Here is a 16,985-nt window from a genome sequence, read left to right as displayed (position 1 = left end):
AAGCCAAAGTCCAATTACGTGGTGCTGGAAAGCAGCGAGCACCGGGGTCGAGAAAAGACGACCTGGCAGCAGACCCCAGGGGGCAGGAACCAGGTGGACTAATGGCCAAATCAGGTGAGTGAGTGAATTAATTACTGAAGAAAAGGAGAAAAAAAACTCAAAACGAAACCTCTGGGTGATTTGACAAAAACAAAGAGAGATGAACTAATAAAGGATCAAACATTATTATTTATAAACTCCCCACCCCTGTGAACAACCACGTACCGTTGTTTTATGTAGCAGAAGGGAAAAGTACATGTTGCACAAACCAAAGTTTCGCACACACTATTGACTGTGGATCCACGATTTACTGGGACAGAAGTCTCCACAAATGGAAAATATCTAATGTGTCCAGGGCCGACACTTAAATATGTGGTGAAGCCTCCAGCTCATACAATATGAGGCTGAGGCACACTTTGAGTTACAGCTCCAGATACAAAATGCCTTAATAATGGTAAACCTAACAAAGGGCCCTTAAAAACCACATGATCCAATAGTGGATTTGCAGCATCCTTTGATTCCAGCAAACTCAGGGAATCTACCTCTGCAAAAAACTGGACATTGTAAAGTGTACTTTCAGATTGATTCAGTTTAAAGTTCCATACAAGGAAACGTGTGACTGCATTTTCGTCAGATCCACAGTGTCCAACGTGGATCGTTTTGGGAAAACTGAATAGAGGCAAAATGTTGGAATCAATAGGACAACTTTTTATTAAAGCCTGTTAATAACAAACAGATGAAAAAATGTGTATTGATACAATACACATTTACATCCCTTATTTTAGCTCAAGGCAGGCCTGTTGTCTTACCAATGTTCACGTTTTAAACAAAGACATGCAGAATGTTATTAGTGCATTCACTCGAACATGCTTTTTAGTTACTTTGCATCGTGTTATCGCCACTGAATACTTACTGAATACTGGCTGTCAGCGTAGTAGTAGTAGTAACCCTGAAAACTTTAAGCTACACAAGCACTTCCCCTGGTGGACAGAAATAATAAAAAAAACTCAGTACAAGCGTCCGGCTTGCAGTTCGCCCCCAGAGCAACAGAGGGCACATTAGCATTTTGAAGTCACTTGCACATTTGTGTTCAGAATATTTGAAGAAGAGAAGGCCCCTCAGCTGAGGAAAATGGCCGACGTTGAGATGGACATCGCGTCCACAAGAATGAATAATGGCAACGAACACGTGTAAGTCATTTAATTTAAAATAAGATGCCCGTGGTGATTTAGGGGCGAGGGCCTTCCCCGTCCGAATTCAAAGGGGAACCGTTCTGTTAGTTACAGCTGGTAACTAACTGTAGCTTCTTCACGTTGATGCCGGAGCTAACGTTAGCTAAATCACTTAGCAACGGCCGGCTAATGTTCCTAGCCAACTAGCTAATGCTCAATTAGCTCAGCTAGCATCAAGTTCCGTTCAACGAATAGCACGTAACGTTGTACTTCATTGCGATTATACTATACTATACTACCGTAAATAGCGTTGAGTTCTCCAAATACATAGCCAAACAATCTTATTTAGTCGCACGCACCGATCCTTTAAAGTCAGTTAGCATAGCTGCAAGCTAACGTTACCCGAGGATGAAGCTTGTTAGCTCCAAGTTTGCTAAGAGCGGTTAGCTTGTTCAAGCTAATGGAGGAAAAGCATTTAGGCGGTCGTGCTCAGTGGGAAAGCGAACACGTCAAGTTTGTATGGTACAAAATGACTCCACAGCTCACTGCAAGTTGGGGCCATTATTCTTAGCGTCGCTACAGAGTTTTAACTCCTCTGTGTGTGTGTCTAAATATACATGTAACGTTAGCTCAATTTAGCAGATTACGTAACGTTAACCATGTTGTGCCGAATGTCAACCAGTCCGGTATCTTGTGTTGCTAGTGATCAAGAAGCTGCTATTGGACGATTTCTATAACTTTAAAGTGTTGAAACGACAGTAGTACAGTTAATTAATATCACTACATATTTGTAAAGTGTCCGCCAATTAATGCGGAAAGAGGATAGCTGTTGTCGACAATATGAAACCACATATTATTGTATTCTATTTGAAGTCTCCTTTTTATTAGTATTAGAGTATTGTAGTGAGCACAGTATATTTCGCCACAGTACCAATATTAAGGAGTTGTTTGACATCCAAAGTGGTGATGTCCCTGGTTGCCAATGGTTACACGTGTTGGAGAAGGCACAACAGAAGAGAGCTTGTAAATAGGAGCTACGTGGACCAAGGTTTGTCATCAATTAAAGCACAGATCATTTTTTCTTTTAGTGATTAGTCATATATATTTTTTAAATAAAGAAACACCATTATTGTGGAGCGATCATGTCGTGGCTGTAACCTCATGAGGTTTCCTGCTACAGTGTTGTCAATGACTACTATGGATCCACAAATCGTGACGCATCCTTTACTGGGCAATATTGTGTGATCAATGTTTAAGTTTGTATCTCTCTAAACAGGAAGCAGGATCTGGAGATCCAAGAAAGAAGTGGAAATGAGGACAGCGGAGATATGTCGGAGGAAGAGGGGGAAGAAGAGGAAGAGGTAGGGATGGACAACAGCAAGACCTAAATATCTTCAGTGGTATGATGCCATGATTCTAAAATAAACATATCTGTAACTCAGTTGTAATGAAATTGTTTGGACAAAAAAATCTTTAAAGTCTCAGACTGTAGGGCTTCAACTTAATGTGCGAAAAGTAAGAAATAGAGTTGGCCATAAGAAAATTTATTTACTAGGTTTATTTTTCAAATAGCGTTGTCAACCGCTTTACAACACTTCATTCTACTCACTATCATTTCTATTAACTATGGACATACGTTTTTTAATTAGTCCAACTGTTCCTAATTTCCAAAAACAGCATCTCAAACACATGCTTTTATGATCCCATGTTTCATCTTATCTGATACAATATACCGTATGAAGAGAAAGTACATCTATACTTTGTAATAATCTTTACACATTAAGGAGTTGTTGAGCTGAAATGTTGTTATGTCCCAGCAGGCAGAGACTAATGGTGAGAAGACAGAAGATGGGCCCAAACATCACAGCAGCAGCGGTAAACATAAGAGGAAAAAACATAAGCATCGTAGTAAGCACAAAAAACACAAACATGCCTCTGATGAAGACAAGGACCGCAAACGCAAGCATCGTCACAAACACCGGAAACACAAACGCAAAGAGGCGCCCTCTCCCTCCGCTGCCGCCGCCCTCTTTGCCTCCTCCGCCCACAAAAAAGTTGAATCCTCTCCCTCCTCTGGGAATCCAAGCCTGGACGACAGGGCCCTGCTGGAGGATTTGGAGAAACGGAGGGCCATGATCAAAGCTGAGCTGGACAGCCAGTTGATGGAGGGCAAGGTCCAGTCGGGAATGGGCCTTATCCTTCAGGGTTATAACTCTGGATCTGAAGAGGACGGAGATGGTAGGATCAGAAACGGAGAGCCGCGTCAAAGGGTCAGCTCAGGTAAACCCATTTCTCCCAGAGGGGGAAAAGGAGGGAAGTCGAGACGTGAATCGACAGAGGCCAGTAAGTCCAGCTCCAAGCGCCGCAGTCGGAGCAAGTCAGCGGAGAAGCCGGGACAGGCCAAGGAGTCCAAGCAGGACAAGGTGAACAAAACCACCAAGGACTCGGCTGTTAAGGACCGAGGCCGCGGCAGAAGCCGCTCGAAGGACAGAAAACATTCGGACACCACTGATAGGTCCAAGGAGCGAGCCGGGAAGTCCAACTCCCCCGGCGCCCGGAGAGCCGAGCAGAAAGGCGGCCGCGCCGATAAACGTTCCCCCCCACAGCGGGACGACAGACCAAACCAGGAGAGAGCGGGGCGCCGGTCCAGATCGCCTGGACGAGAGCGACCGGGTCGCTCGGACGCCGACCGGGACAAGCGGCCCGCCAAGTCCCCGTCCAAGGATGCGTCTTCGGGGAAGGAGAACCGCTCCCCTCACAGACGAGGGCTTCACAGCCCCTTGAGGAAACGCAGCGCTTCCCCTCGCCACCGAGACGCCCACCACCCGCCGGCAGGTGCCTCAGACCGGGCCGCGAAACCGAGCTACTCTCCGTCCAAAATCAGGTCTCCGCCCAGGAGAGCCCGCAGCCGCTCGCCGGACGCCAGGAGGAGGGACGCCGACAGGCAGGACTCGCCAATGAGGTTGGGGCTCGGGGCCGTTAAGACATTAAGAACTTCTAGTGATATGAGTTGATGAGTTAGAGGGATGGTCGCCTGACGACTGCTTTCTAAATGATGGGCATGGATCGAATCTTTTGGTAGTTCATTTATCAATGCGGTGGGTGATTAGAGCGTCCACTCCTGATGTTTCCACAGGAAGCGCCTGCGGCCTGATGCCGGGCCGGGCAGAGATCGGTCACGTGACAACAGTCCCAGAGCAGCACCAGCTCGCCGCAGGATGAGCCGCTCGCCGTTTAGACGGAGGTCACCACTGTCACCACGACGACGCTCCCGGTCGTCCCCCCGGAGACGGAGCAGATCTCCGTTGGGACACAGGTGATGAAATCTGGTTTCTGCTCAACTCTCTGTTGTCATAGGCGGTCTCTTTTTTTTTTTTGTAGATTTTATACATTTCACTTAAATTCCACGTTAGCTTTTTTCCCTTCGTACCCTGAACCTGGAGTTTGTTAGAGTATTGTTTTAAGGCTTTTCATGTTGACGCGGCTTGTAGGTCTGGGGAGAGAGACCGGTACGGACGGCTCAGACAGTACCGCCGCTCAATGTCCCGCGACCGGGGAAGGAGAAGGAGACGCAGCCGAGATGAGGACAAGTTCAAGGGCAGCCTTTCAGAGGGCATGAAAGTCGACAAGGAATCCTCAGAAGAAGAACCGTGAGTAGAAGAAGATATCTAAGAGGTTAATGATAGACTGCTCCATGTGTAGCTGTTTAATTATTATAAATTATACCAAGTCAACATTGGCTACTTTAGTTCTTGGAATCTGCATCATCAATGACATCTGATTGTTAACAATTTATATAAAGTTTATATACAAGTGCAACATGACCCATGTTGTATACAAATGGATCATGATCAGTCAGTACCTCTGAATTCCCTCCCATTGGCCCTGATAATAACAGGAAAGTGTGCATATCTACATTTGTTTTTTTAGGTTAGAGGACTTTGACGGAGAGGAGGTAGATGAAGAAGCTCTGATTGAACAGCGCCGGCAGCAGCGTTTGGCCATAGTTCAGGTCTGTTTGCATTCCAGCGTTCTTCCGTGGGTCTCATCTTGGTGAAGAAGCTCTTGTGTCTTATGAAGGAACAAGTGTCTCAGGCGGTGGCCACGAAGTTTCCTCACGGTCTCTCATTTCCTGCCACAGAAATACAAGGTCGGCACCGACGACAGCAACGCGATGTCGGAGCCCAGCAGCCCCCAGAGCAGCACGCGCAGCCGCTCCCCCTCCCCCGACGACATCCTCGAGCGAGTGGCCGCCGACGTCAAGGAGTACGAACGCGAGAACCTCAACACCTTCGAGGCCAGCATCAAAGCCAAGCACAACCTCATCGCCCAGGAGAAAGACGGTAATGTCTTGGTCAGAACCATCCACGGGTCGGGTTGGCATGCAAGGCCAACTGAATGAACGACTCGGTCCGTTCCTGCGTCAAACAATGTGTGTGGAACCTCGGCGTTGTATACAGTTCATGTGCATGTCGGCACACGGGGGGGGGGGGGGTCACTCGCTGTCTGTACACTTTCCACTTGGTGGGTGTCGCTCCCCTCCCGGTAACCACAGCGTGGTTGGCGTGTTAACGGGTGCATACGTGGTCGGGAGCTCGTCCCGGGTGACGCCAGCGTCACGCGAACCTTTGAAATGAGGCTGTAGAGAAGTGGGTCACGACATCTGCTCCCCCTCCGTTCTGAAAACCACAATCTTGTGTGGAGAGATCACAACTTGAACAGCCGACACCTCTGTTCTTTCGCTTCCTGTTTTTATAAAAAGCAAAATGGCTTCTTTGATCTTTTTCATGCAGTTTTCAGTTAAATTGCGTCTCCGCTAACAGCCGAAATGAAGGAAGTCCAAACTACAAAAGGCAAAGTCCTGCCACTGTGACAGTGCATTTATCTTTGACCTTGACAGCAGTTTTCAGGGTTTATTTTGCATTCATGGCAAACCGTACTAAACTGAAATGGCTTTTAGTGGCTTGATTTGTGTGTGTTGCAGGGGTTTTAATGTTGTTTCTTTCTGTCATGTGTTCATTCAGTTGCTGGCTTGTAATCCAAAGCCTGAGTCTCTCTGCCACCTGCAGCAGAGTATGTGAATCAAACACCTTCCAGTTATTCTGTATCCCGACAGGGTGGACGATTAGACACTCAAACGGCCTTGTTGCATTGTTCTTGTTTGTTTCAGGAGCCAACCCGAAGAAGCCTTCAGCCCCCGACATGTTTACGGAGTCAGATGACATGTTTGCTGCTGACTTTGATGTGAGTATTTCTTTCTTGGGATTTGGGCAAATCCACATTTTAGTGCCTCTCGTTTTCCCTTCATCTCACGTTTCAAGCTTCAAGTGAGATGAGGGAGAACACGGCAGCTGTTACGAGCCACTGGTCTCACGTTGGTGTCGTTTCTGCAGAACGCCAGGATGAGAGCAGCAGGTGTAGGGAAGGACTTCAAAGAGAACCCCAACCTCCGGGACAACTGGACAGATGCTGAGGGCTACTACCGTAAGCGCCCTGCCCCATCTGTAATGCGGACTGTAACCGTATCTATGGAAACGGGGGGGGAAGGCGACACGCGTCGACGCTAAGTGGGTTAACAGCCTTTTGTGTGTTGTCGGGCGGATTGTGTGGTTTAGGGGTGAACATCGGGGAGACGCTGGACAAGCGCTATGACGTTTATGGCTACACCGGCCAGGGAGTTTTCAGCAACGTGATCAGAGCGAGGGACACTGCCCGGGCCGGCCAGGAGGTGGCAGTCAAGATCATCCGCAACAATGAGCTCATGTGAGTCATTCCTTTTTTTAAAATTTAAGTTTAGACCCTTTTTAAAATACAGTATTCCTGTGGCTGTGTGCTTGAATTTGCATCGACGTACAACGTGATTTTTGTGGTTAAAAACAGGCAGAAGACCGGATTGAAAGAGTTGGAATTCCTCAAGAAGCTGAATGACGCTGATCCCGATGACAAGTTCCACTGCCTTCGCCTCTTCAGGCACTTCTACCACAAGCAGCATCTCTGCCTGGTGTTTGAGCCTCTCAGGTACCGGAGGAGGAAACGACCCTCCTTTCTTCTTGTTTGCCTTCCACTGCTGTTGGCAACCTTCGTTTAATTGCCGGTTGCATTCTCATCCTTAGCATGAATTTGCGTGAGGTCTTGAAGAAATACGGTAAGGACGTCGGGCTCCACATCAAGGCTGTGCGTTCCTACAGTCAGCAGCTCTTCCTGGCCCTCAAGCTGCTGAAACGATGCAACATACTCCACGCCGACATCAAGCCGGACAACATCCTGGTACGCTGTGAATACCCAGACCCGCAAAATCCCATCCACTCACGTCGCAGAATGACAAACGCTAATGTGTCGTCCTTTTTAAAGGTGAACGAGTCAAAGACTATTTTGAAGCTCTGTGACTTTGGTTCTGCGTCCCACGTCGCTGACAATGACATCACCCCGTACCTGGTCAGCAGGTTCTACAGAGCTCCGGAGATCAGTGAGTCGCTTAGTTTGTATCGATCTGTTTAACAGGTGGCGATTGACAGCGGACCTCGCTCACAATTTGTCTCTGTCTCAGTCATAGGGAAGCCGTACGACTACGGGATTGACATGTGGTCGGTCGGCGTCACCTTGTACGAGCTTTACACTGGAAAAATCCTGTTCCCTGGATCCTCTAACAATCACATGATCAAACTAGCCATGGACCTCAAGGGCAAGATGCCCAACAAGGTAAAGTTACATCACATCACTCCAGTTCCTGCGGATGTTGCTTCCCTCTCCTGAACTAAGTTGTGTTGCTCTTTATGGCTGATGCAATGTTGTGGTTTTCGTTCCTCAGATGATCCGTAAAGGCCTGTTCAAAGACCAGCACTTTGATTCGAATTTGAACTTCCTGTACATTGAAGTAGACAAAGTGACAGAGAGGGTAAGGCGTTCCTACTTTCCCCAATGACTTTATATAAATGGCCGTTCGATGAATATTTGATCAGCGAAAAGGTTGTCGTCATTTTTCATTCATCTTCTACTCCTTTCTTTTTCTTCTCTGCCCCGACAGGAGAAGGTGACGGTGATGAGCACCATCAACCCCACCAAGGACCTGCTGGTGGACATGATAGGAGGCCAGCGGCTGCCCGAGGACCAGAGGAAGAAGGTGATGCTGCTGAAGGACATGCTGGACGGCACCTTGATGCTGGACCCGGCCAAGCGCATCACCATCAACCAGGCCCTGCAGCACGCCTTCATCCAGGAGAAGATCTGAGACCCTCGCAACGCGCAGAGCAGACAAAGAACCGACCACTAAACCAGCTCTGACCAGAACGCACTCTGCAGTGAAGCAGCCCGCCCACAGACGGGGTTGTTTTTGTTTTCTTCCTCGTTTTTATTTTGTTTATGAATTCACGATTGCGTTTTATTGTAAATAGATCATTGAAATGGTAACCCTCCTTTAAGGCATTGATTTTGCGATTCATCATTGTAAACTTCCCCTCACACCCGACGATGCAGTTATGGACACTTCTTTTTTTCTTTTTTTTTTCCTTTTTTTAAATTGAACTGCCATTGGCGTGAAAGATGTTGAAAAGAATATAATTCCTGTAAATACTGTGTGTCGATCACATTAACGATTTCAAGCAGCAGACGGTTGAGTCTTGTCGTAATTTCAGAAGACAAAAATACATCAGTTTGTTTTTGTTTTTTTTAAAACCACAATTCTCATTGTGGGGCGATGCATGCTTTTGAATGTGCACCCTTTGTGCTCTAGATTTCCGTGGTGCAGAACTGTGTAAATGCTCTGTATGTCCATCAGTGCCCCCCCCCCCTCTCTCCTCCCCAGTCTTCAGGCTTTGAAGTCTGTATTGAAGGAATAAATGCATATTATGTACTCCTTGTACCAGATTTTCTTTTTTCAAAGCAGGAAGTCATTGTTTTCTGTTGCTGGACATTTCCATGTTTTTTTTTTAACCCCCCCCCCCTCCCTACAGCACTCTGGCTTGGTCCTGGCTCTCAAGGCTCTCACATTCAAGTGCCTCCTGTATGAGCCTAGTGCGCTACAACACCCGACCATGTGGGCCTGTTGAAGCCACACCTGTAACTCTCCCCTCCCAAATGTTGTATATAGCCCATAGTTACTGTCATTTCATGTGTGATTATTTTTTTTCCCATTAAGTGGTAAAAGGAATTTGTGATTTCAATAAAGAATAGTTGTGGAAACACTGCTGGAAGAGAACCTTCAGTAAAGAACACTTTTTAGTAATAAAAGGTTTCCTATTATATACAAAAGACCTTTCTTCATTTAACCCCCAACGCGTGAATCTCTCTAGCAGCCGATGAAAGGGGCTTCTGATGTGAGCCGCTGGCTTTAATCTCAACGTAGTGGACCTCTACCCAAAAATCGACTGTGCAGTCGAAGCTGTTAGATTCATGGGGAGGAAATTCCCGCGTTGCTTTTGCTCCCCGTCTCACTTGTAGTTCCTGGGGACGATCAGCAGAGGGCATCAGAAGCTCTACAGATCCTCTGGACCAAAAGACTGACCTTGGGACTTTTCATTTTTAATCACAGAAGTATAATCCCTCAAAGTCTGTTATGTTAACCATTTGATATGCTTGACATACACACGTGTGTTTAAATGCTCCGATGAGGTAATACAAGGAATGTGTGCAGTCACTGAAGGAGTCATTCTAGTTATGTTCATCACTTGGTTGGTTGTCATCGAAACACAACCATAACTTGTGCATCTATAGAAACTATATCTATAGAAACTAGCATCTATTATTTAAACCAGCGTGCAGCATCAAGAAGAAAGGACACATCAAATAAAATGTATTTTTTATTTTCCTGCTCGTTTTTATAAAAACCATACAAACATTTGTAGTCAGTTATAAAAGAGCGGAGGGGCAGTGCTGCGCACTGGAAGCTCCGCTCTGGGCCTCTGCCCGGGAATCCCTGCTTTCAAAGTCATTTCTTTATTGGCCCCAGGATGCTCCCCGTTTCCTCTGCTAAACCTACAGAAAGAGTACTGTATTTACACATTATATATAAAAGAGCACAACGACTGTGAAAACATAAAAACAAAAATCTAAGAAAAGCAGAATGCATTTTGCAAATCTGAACTTTTCTGATAGTCAGACTTTTCTCATATAAATGTTCTGTAATTTTGTCTTTTTTTGTTCAGTTCTTTTTTCATAATTCACAATGGAAGATTGGCAGTGATCTTTCTCTTAACCGACAGGCAGATACGTTTAAGGCACATACCTCAATGTGATTTCCCTCCCTCAAAGGAAGGGATTTCTACTTTGAAAAAGAAAAACGGAAGAAAAAAACCCCACAATAATCCACCGCTACAAAAAAAATGACCAAAGAACAACAAAACAATTTGTACCTCATGGTAAACTGCTGAAAAGTGTGTGCTCGGTCACATCGGACCGGAAGGCGACACTAACACTGATGACAAAGTCACTGCAACACGTGACGGGGCCGTACACATTCTGAATTTAAGAGCTTTGGAGAAAACAATACCGACGATTTGCCATGAAACAAAACATGTCACTTTACAGCATTGAGCATAATGAGAGGGAGATTCATGTGCTGTGGACAGGTGAAGTACTCACACCCATATCTGTGTGTACGCACACATTAAGCACCAAACGGGGACCTCTGATCGTCGAGGACCAAACGTCCAGTTTCACATCGGCTCAGAGTAACCGTGCAAACCAACGCCAATAATCAGATTATCACAAACAGAATATAAAAACACTGTTATATACACTTGTGAGTACCTTTCCTGGGAAAAAACTAAATCAAGACATCTAGGAGACGACTGTCAGTGGTGCCGTTCGATATCGTACTGCGGTCACTGACTAAAACACCACTCATTTACAGGTTCACAAAAATAACCTACAAACCAAATGACAACACAAATGTAAATACACCACTTGTTAAAAACCGTGTAAAGTTATCATCGGGGCCTGTTAAATCCATGTTGACCTGCTGTTACAGGTGTGGAAATGTACCTGTGGAGTCAGTAGGGGAGGTACTTGGCACACGGGCTGCTCCGTGTTATCATCATATTATTATTTCATGCATTTTTACCGACTCTGTGTACAGCAAAAACAGTGACAATGCGCAGAATACTGTTTCAAAGAAGTGAACTTTTGGCCCACCTTCACGCAGAAGAGCTTCCAAAAATAGCCCACATTCCAGAAAAGGAATATAACTATTTATCTATACATCATTTGGACACATCCCATGTCTGTGTGGGATGACATTTTTACAAAATAAATGGGTTTGGCAACTGCCTTTTCCACATCAACATAAGTACACGATAAAGTTCTCTTAATTGCCACTTTGGTCTTAATCTTCACATACACCAGAGTTTTCTCTTCCTTTTTTTTTCCCATTTTTTCCTAAGCGAGGAGAAAGCAGAGAGAGAGAGAGAGAGAGCAGCTACTGAATGATAGCGAGGAACTTGCTCTCCTCAGCCAGCGTGGTGAGGAGGGAGCTCATGTCCCCGATCGCCATGTTGTTCAGGCCGGGGGCCACGCTGTGGAAGGCGGCCGACGCCCGGGGGGTGGTCAGGCGCGACGACGTCCTGGACAGGCCCTGGAAGATGGAGGGGCTCAACACGCCCGACACCAGGCTGCCCTGGTCATAGCCGTCCTCCAGCATGGCGCCGAAGTCCAGGCCCGCCCCGTCGTCCAACGCCCCCGGCACGCTGCCCTCCATTGTGCTGGTCACCTGGTCCGCGCCGGGGGACAGCAGGGCGGCGGCCGACGTCCCTCCTCCTCCTCCTCCTCCCCCTCCTCCTCCTCCTCCGCCTCCGAGCGAGCACGGGTCCCCCAGGACGGGGAAGGAGGAGGCCTTGCGGTCCAGCGGCGCGTAAGGGAGGCAGTCGCCAAAGCCCTGCTCCAGGTACCCGAGGTCTGAGGCCTCCAGTTTCAGCCCAGACACCTGATGTGCGAGCGAGCACTGGTCCCCGCCCCTCTGCTGCTGCTGCTTGTTCGGGCCGGAGTTCTCCGGGTTGAGATACTGCTGGCTCCTCGCCGAGTTCCTGTAACCGTCGGGCGGGCGCGGCAGGTGGACCTGCCGGTCGCGGTGAGAACCCGCGGCCCCCTGGGAGACGCCGGGCAGGAGGATGTCCATGGAGGACCTGCTCAGGGTGAGGTTGCTCCCCATCGGGCAGGAGGCGCCACCGTTGTGGTCCTGCTGGAAGTGTTTCGGAGGTCCTCCGGCGGGGGGCCCGTCGATAATCTGCGCGAAGTTGGGCCATGCGAAGGCGTCACCTCTCATCTCCATGCAGGAGTTAGGCGGCGCCTCCAGCTTCACTACGGGGTCGACGCAACAAGCGCTCTGGGACTGGTTGGCCTGGACACAACTGTTCTGGAAATCAAGGGGCCCTTGCTGCTGAACCACCATGTTTGCGAACCTACCAAAAGGCGCCGGTACGGGCCCGCGTTCGGCGTCCGGCCACCGGCCGCGCTGCGCCTGGTGCATTTGTTCCCTCTGAGGGGACCTGTCGGCACTCCCTGAGCTCACTTCATTCCACTGGATGGGAAGCTTGCTCGGGCTCGTCCTCTCTGCCGCCTGCTGCTGCTGCTGGAGGAGACCGTGGGACCCGACGAGGCCCATCCCGTCCAACCCCGACGCCTGGATCTGTTCGAGCTCCTCCACGGATGGGTGGGAGGTGTCCCGCTGGCCGGAAGCTATTTGGTCCTCGATGTGCATGAAGGAGCCACCGTCCGCCTGCGAGTGGAGATACTGCACCAGGTCGTCCGGGAGCATGTCCTCGTCGCCCAGCAACAGGCCGGCCTCGTCCTCCATGGCCAGGGCCTCCAGGGCCGCGTGTTCCGCGATGCTCGGCGTGTACGGCGAGCGCTGCAGGCCTCTCTGCAGGTTGCCCTCCGAGCGCGTGTAGTTCTGCAAGCTGAAGCTGCGCGTCTCGGGGGTGGAGTGATGAGACAGAGGTGGCAGAGGGTGGAGGTTGTTGAGGCTGCTGAAGCGCTGCACCGGGGGCAGACTGCTCATGTCGGCGGGCTGCGTCCGCACCGGGTCGCTGGCCCTCCGGCTCCCATTCAGCGGCCCCTCGCCCGGATAGAGGACCCTCCTCCTGTAACCCGTGTGACCCGCGTACCCGTTGGCGTACCCGTTGGCGTGCCCGGCGGCGCCGTCACCGCAGCACTGCGGCCGGACCAGAGGCGGCAAAGAGTGGCTGCCGGCGCCCCCCTCGTCCGTCATGGCCATGCGAGTCTTCGAGCTCGCGCGCTCCATGTTGGGAAGCGGCGTGGGGGGCGGGCCGCCGGTCGCGGCCGCGTACTTGGCCTTCAGGTGGTAGTGCTGCGCCGGCGTCAAGGTGAGCATCCCCCGTGACCCTGCCACGCCGGCCCCTCCCCCCACACCTCCACAGCTGCCGCCCGAGACCACTCCCCCACCCCCCCCTCCTCCTCCTCCTCCTCCCGTGCCGCCGTAATGGCTCGCCTCGCTGGACCGGCGCGAGGCGTCGGTGGAGATGGGGTCGTAGGAGTCGGAGGAGCTGAGGTTGTGGAGGCGGCGGTGGGGGCCCTCGCTCTGGGAGGCCTGGCTGGAGCGCCGGCTGGAGAAGCAGGGCGAGATGCCGGAGGAGCGCCGGCTGCTGCTCAGGTAGGCCGAGCTGGCGCCGCTGCCGCCGCTGTCCCGCCGGTCCCGGAGCAAGTTGAGCACCGTCAGCTCCGTGCTGCCCAGCTCAGCGTGAGCGGGCGGCTGAGGAGCAGACCCCCCCCACTGCCTGCCCAGACAGGATCCTGCGGAGCAAAGAGGGGAAAAGGAATGAAGAAAGTTTGGACGGCACACGGGGCAGATCACCGCAGGACGAAAGGGAATGATTTGTAAGTGGGGAGAGATCCCTCAAACAGATGTTACCAAAGACATCAGGCGGTATTTGGCCGTGAAACACGGTTACATGCTCTTTTCCCCGCTGTGATATACGGCTCGATGTGGTTCTGATACCATTTTCCAGCGGAACAGTACAGTTTTAAGCATCTGTTTTGCCTGAGCGCTTCGGCAACTAAACGGGAAAGATGGAATCCGGGATAATTTATTTCTCGCAGCCGGATTTAAACACAAATCTGTGGTGATGTTTAAATTCTGTGCAAAGGGGGGGGGGGGGGGGGATAAGCCACGTGTGGGAATAAGGAAGCTACGTGCTTTTATCATTTTGCGAAGGTTGCACACAAAGGGTGAAACCTTTTGACCCCCCACTTAAGACATTAAATTCAGCGACGTGTTATTATTTAATGGTGAAACTTAAAGGAGCCTTACCCTTCCCCAGGATGTTGGGTAGTGTGGAACCTTTCGGGGGTGGCGTAGGGGACAGGGGCCCCAGTCTGGGCAGCGCTCCGTTCACCTGCTTCAGCCTCTCCATCTTCATGTGCTCCATCCAGCGCAGCGGGCGGCCCACGCTCCGCCTCGCCTGCAGGGTCAGCATGGCCGCGGTCGCCGTGGAGACCGTGGAGTCCATGATGGGGGCCCGCCCGCCCACGCAGTCCTCCTCCTCTTCGTTTTCCTCTTTCTCCTCGCCCCCCTCCAGCCCCTCCCTTAGCGAGCGTCCGGCGCTCACAGCAAGCTGGACTCCACTGCAGGGATAGGCGGTGCTGACGGGGGACTGGTCACTGCTGCATGTAGACTGACCGCCAGGGCTTGGCTGAGACGTCTGGCGGGCACATCAAGAAGGGGAAAGCGGCATCATTATCGCGGGTCATTGTTCGGGAGCGTCACAAACACAAAAGGATGCGATGTCGTCGCGTGAAAGGCTGCGCTCCCTGCGACGCCGGCCGGCGGTCACGACACGTCATGAGAGACGGTTCCTTGTGTCCACGTGACCATCTTTGCACGGACCCAATAATCAGCTGCCGCATTTATGTTTGGAACTTTTGTACATTATTGGGGCATGAGTAATGCCGCACCCCCCCCCCCCAACCCCCCCCCGCCCAGACAAACACGCCCAACAGAGAGAAAAGAGAAAGCATGTTTGTCTTGTTTTCAGAGGATCGGCAAATAGGATAAAGGCCCCTTGTGTGACCGGCTGGAGCCTAATTAGGTTGTTGACTGAATTTGAGGAACTACGTTGCACTGAGGAATGGTGGAATTACTTTTTTTTGGCACCAGGCGTGGACATTGTTCACCCTGTCTGCTGTTGAATGAAGTTGGCTGCACAGCGGATCCCTGGGCAGCAGCGGGCACGGTTTCAGTGGCCCCCGCTGCCCGGGAATAACCAGCTTTCCCATTTGGTAGATACCGTTCAGCCCCTCTTCAAAGCGATGCGAAATGAGTGGAATAATCTGCCTTTTTTTTTTTAATGAACATGTGGGATGAAGGAAACTCACAAATGAGAACAAATCAGCCGCGATTTTTTTGGGGGGGGGGTGAAAGTCAAGCACGTGGGATGGGACGAGAAAAAGACAGTTACAGCACGAGCGAGACGGAGAAAAAAGACGAATATTTCACGTGCAATGCGAAGGGACACCTATCTCACCTGATTACCCACTGTCCTTAGAAAGGGAGGGAGAGAAATGCCGAAGCATTGGAACGAGAGAGAAAGTGCATCCATTAGAGGAAGTCCGTGTTAAACGTGCATGGCTACAATGTTACATCTCACACAAACGTAGTAGTTTGCTATGTTGGAATTAGTAGTGAAAAGTATGTTCAAAAAAAGAACCACAGAGTGCCTTAAATAAAGTCTCACCATAGGCTTCTCCGTCTTGATGGACTTGACCTGTAGACATTCGTCCTGTTTTGAGGTAGCGTGGCTGTACTCCCTTTGGTCCGTGTACCCGCCCAGGGGCAGTTGCCCCGGCGACCGGCCCTGGCCTCCGCCGCCGCCGCCGCCGTGCTCCCGCGGGGGCGGCGGGCGCGGGTAATCCCCGCGCTGCTTCTTGGTGACGTGCGCCTCCGGCCCGTGCACCGTCTTCACGTGCTTGCGCAGGGAGCTGGGGTCCGTGTAGCGCTTGGTGCAGCCCTGGATTTTACACACGTACGGTTTCTGGGAAACGGAGAAAAAAAAAAAAAGAAGAAAAAGGACGCACTCGGGTTAGCTGTGAGAAAGAAAGAAGAAAAAAAAAAAGCGCTGCGTTCCAGCGTCAGAGGAGCTCAGTTTTTTTTTTTGTTGCCGGTACCTCGTTGGAGTGCGTTCGATTCTGATGCTTGGCCCGGTCCGACGCGTTGGAGAAGGCCTTGTTGCAGCCTTCGTGCTCGCACACGTACGGTTTCTCTCCGGTGTGCGAGCGCAAGTGAGTCTTGAGGTTCTCCAGGCGGGAGTAGGCCTTGGCGCAGCCTTCAAACTGCGGGGACGAGGGAGAGGAGCACTTCACGCACATACACAAACACCGGCCTTTCGTCTGCTAAAAACACACACAAAGTCACGCAAAAACTGCGTTTTTTTTTTCTTTCTCACCGTGCACTTGTGCGGCTTTTCCCCGGTGTGCCTGCGCATGTGGACCACCAGCATGTATTGGGCCTTGAAGGGCTTCTGCTCTCGAGAGCATTCCTCCCATCGACACACAAACTCCTTCTTCTCCCCGTGGATGTGGTCGTTGTTGATGTGCTGGAAAGAGAAGATGAAAGCGCTTTAGCCAACACCGTTTTGGCCTTGACACTGATTTGTTGTTCAGCTTGAGGAATTTCTCCAATAAAACATTCACTTTTCCCCGCGTCGTTTTATGCGTGTGTTTCATTTCTTTCTTTATTCAGTCAATCTCTTCCTCCTGCCTGACTCGTGAGTCCCGGGGTCCCATCAGAAAGGGGATTTTTTGAAATAAAAACCTGTCACTTCGTGTCAT

The 16,985-nt window shown here is 50.3% G+C and overlaps 2 protein-coding genes across 3 annotated transcripts; one reads left to right on the top strand and one right to left on the bottom strand.

The window, feature by feature from the left end:
* The first annotated feature begins 1,092 nt into the window (after positions 1–1,092).
* prpf4bb (pre-mRNA processing factor 4Bb) lies at positions 1,093–9,394 on the top strand. Of its 2 annotated transcripts, none has more exons than XM_037456119.2 (16): positions 1,093–1,229; positions 2,488–2,572; positions 3,032–4,173; positions 4,348–4,527; positions 4,703–4,861; positions 5,142–5,223; positions 5,353–5,554; positions 6,382–6,455; positions 6,605–6,695; positions 6,827–6,974; positions 7,092–7,229; positions 7,325–7,478; positions 7,563–7,677; positions 7,759–7,910; positions 8,020–8,106; positions 8,236–9,394. In XM_037456119.2, the coding sequence occupies exons 1-16, from the start codon at positions 1,171–1,173 to the stop codon at positions 8,437–8,439; spliced, it is 3,072 nt and encodes a 1,023-aa protein (XP_037312016.1). In that variant the 5' UTR covers positions 1,093–1,170; the 3' UTR covers positions 8,440–9,394. The 2 variants fall into 2 exon arrangements, with proteins under 2 accessions (XP_037312016.1, XP_037312015.1); XM_037456118.2 differs by having other exon boundaries at positions 3,029–4,173.
* A 606-nt stretch (positions 9,395–10,000) lies between these two features.
* gli3 (GLI family zinc finger 3) lies at positions 10,001–16,985 on the bottom strand. The gene is made up of 6 exons (XM_062559353.1): positions 16,969–16,985; positions 16,601–16,772; positions 16,323–16,487; positions 15,893–16,189; positions 14,470–14,860; positions 10,001–13,952 (listed from the first exon to the last, which is right to left on the bottom strand). The coding sequence occupies exons 1-6, from the start codon at positions 16,983–16,985 to the stop codon at positions 11,623–11,625; spliced, it is 3,372 nt and encodes a 1,123-aa protein (XP_062415337.1). The 3' UTR covers positions 10,001–11,622.

The sequence above is a fragment of the Pungitius pungitius genome, chromosome 19 (assembly GCF_949316345.1).
Source record: "Pungitius pungitius chromosome 19, fPunPun2.1, whole genome shotgun sequence".
Lineage (NCBI taxonomy): Eukaryota > Metazoa > Chordata > Actinopteri > Perciformes > Gasterosteidae > Pungitius > Pungitius pungitius.
Note: the sequence above shows the minus strand (reverse complement) of the source record. Positions and strands in the feature narration are given on the sequence as shown.

What these genes read in the sequence shown, in the direction of transcription:
- prpf4bb (XM_037456118.2), top strand. Translation starts at nt 1,171, where the DNA reads ATGGCCGACGTTGAGATGGACATCGCGTCCACAAGAATGAATAATGGC. An exon ending in GAATCCTCAGAAGAAGAACC is followed by an intron (nt 4,862 to 5,141) that starts GTGAGTAGAAGA and finishes TTGTTTTTTTAG; the next exon opens with GTTAGAGGACTTTGACGGAG. An exon ending in CTGGTGTTTGAGCCTCTCAG is followed by an intron (nt 7,230 to 7,324) that starts GTACCGGAGGAG and finishes TCTCATCCTTAG; the next exon opens with CATGAATTTGCGTGAGGTCT.
- gli3 (XM_062559353.1), bottom strand. An exon ending in ATCGAACGCACTCCAACGAG is followed by an intron (nt 16,190 to 16,322) that starts GTACCGGCAACA and finishes TCCGTTTCCCAG; the next exon opens with AAACCGTACGTGTGTAAAAT. An exon ending in ACCCAACATCCTGGGGAAGG is followed by an intron (nt 13,953 to 14,469) that starts GTAAGGCTCCTT and finishes TTTGCTCCGCAG; the next exon opens with GATCCTGTCTGGGCAGGCAG.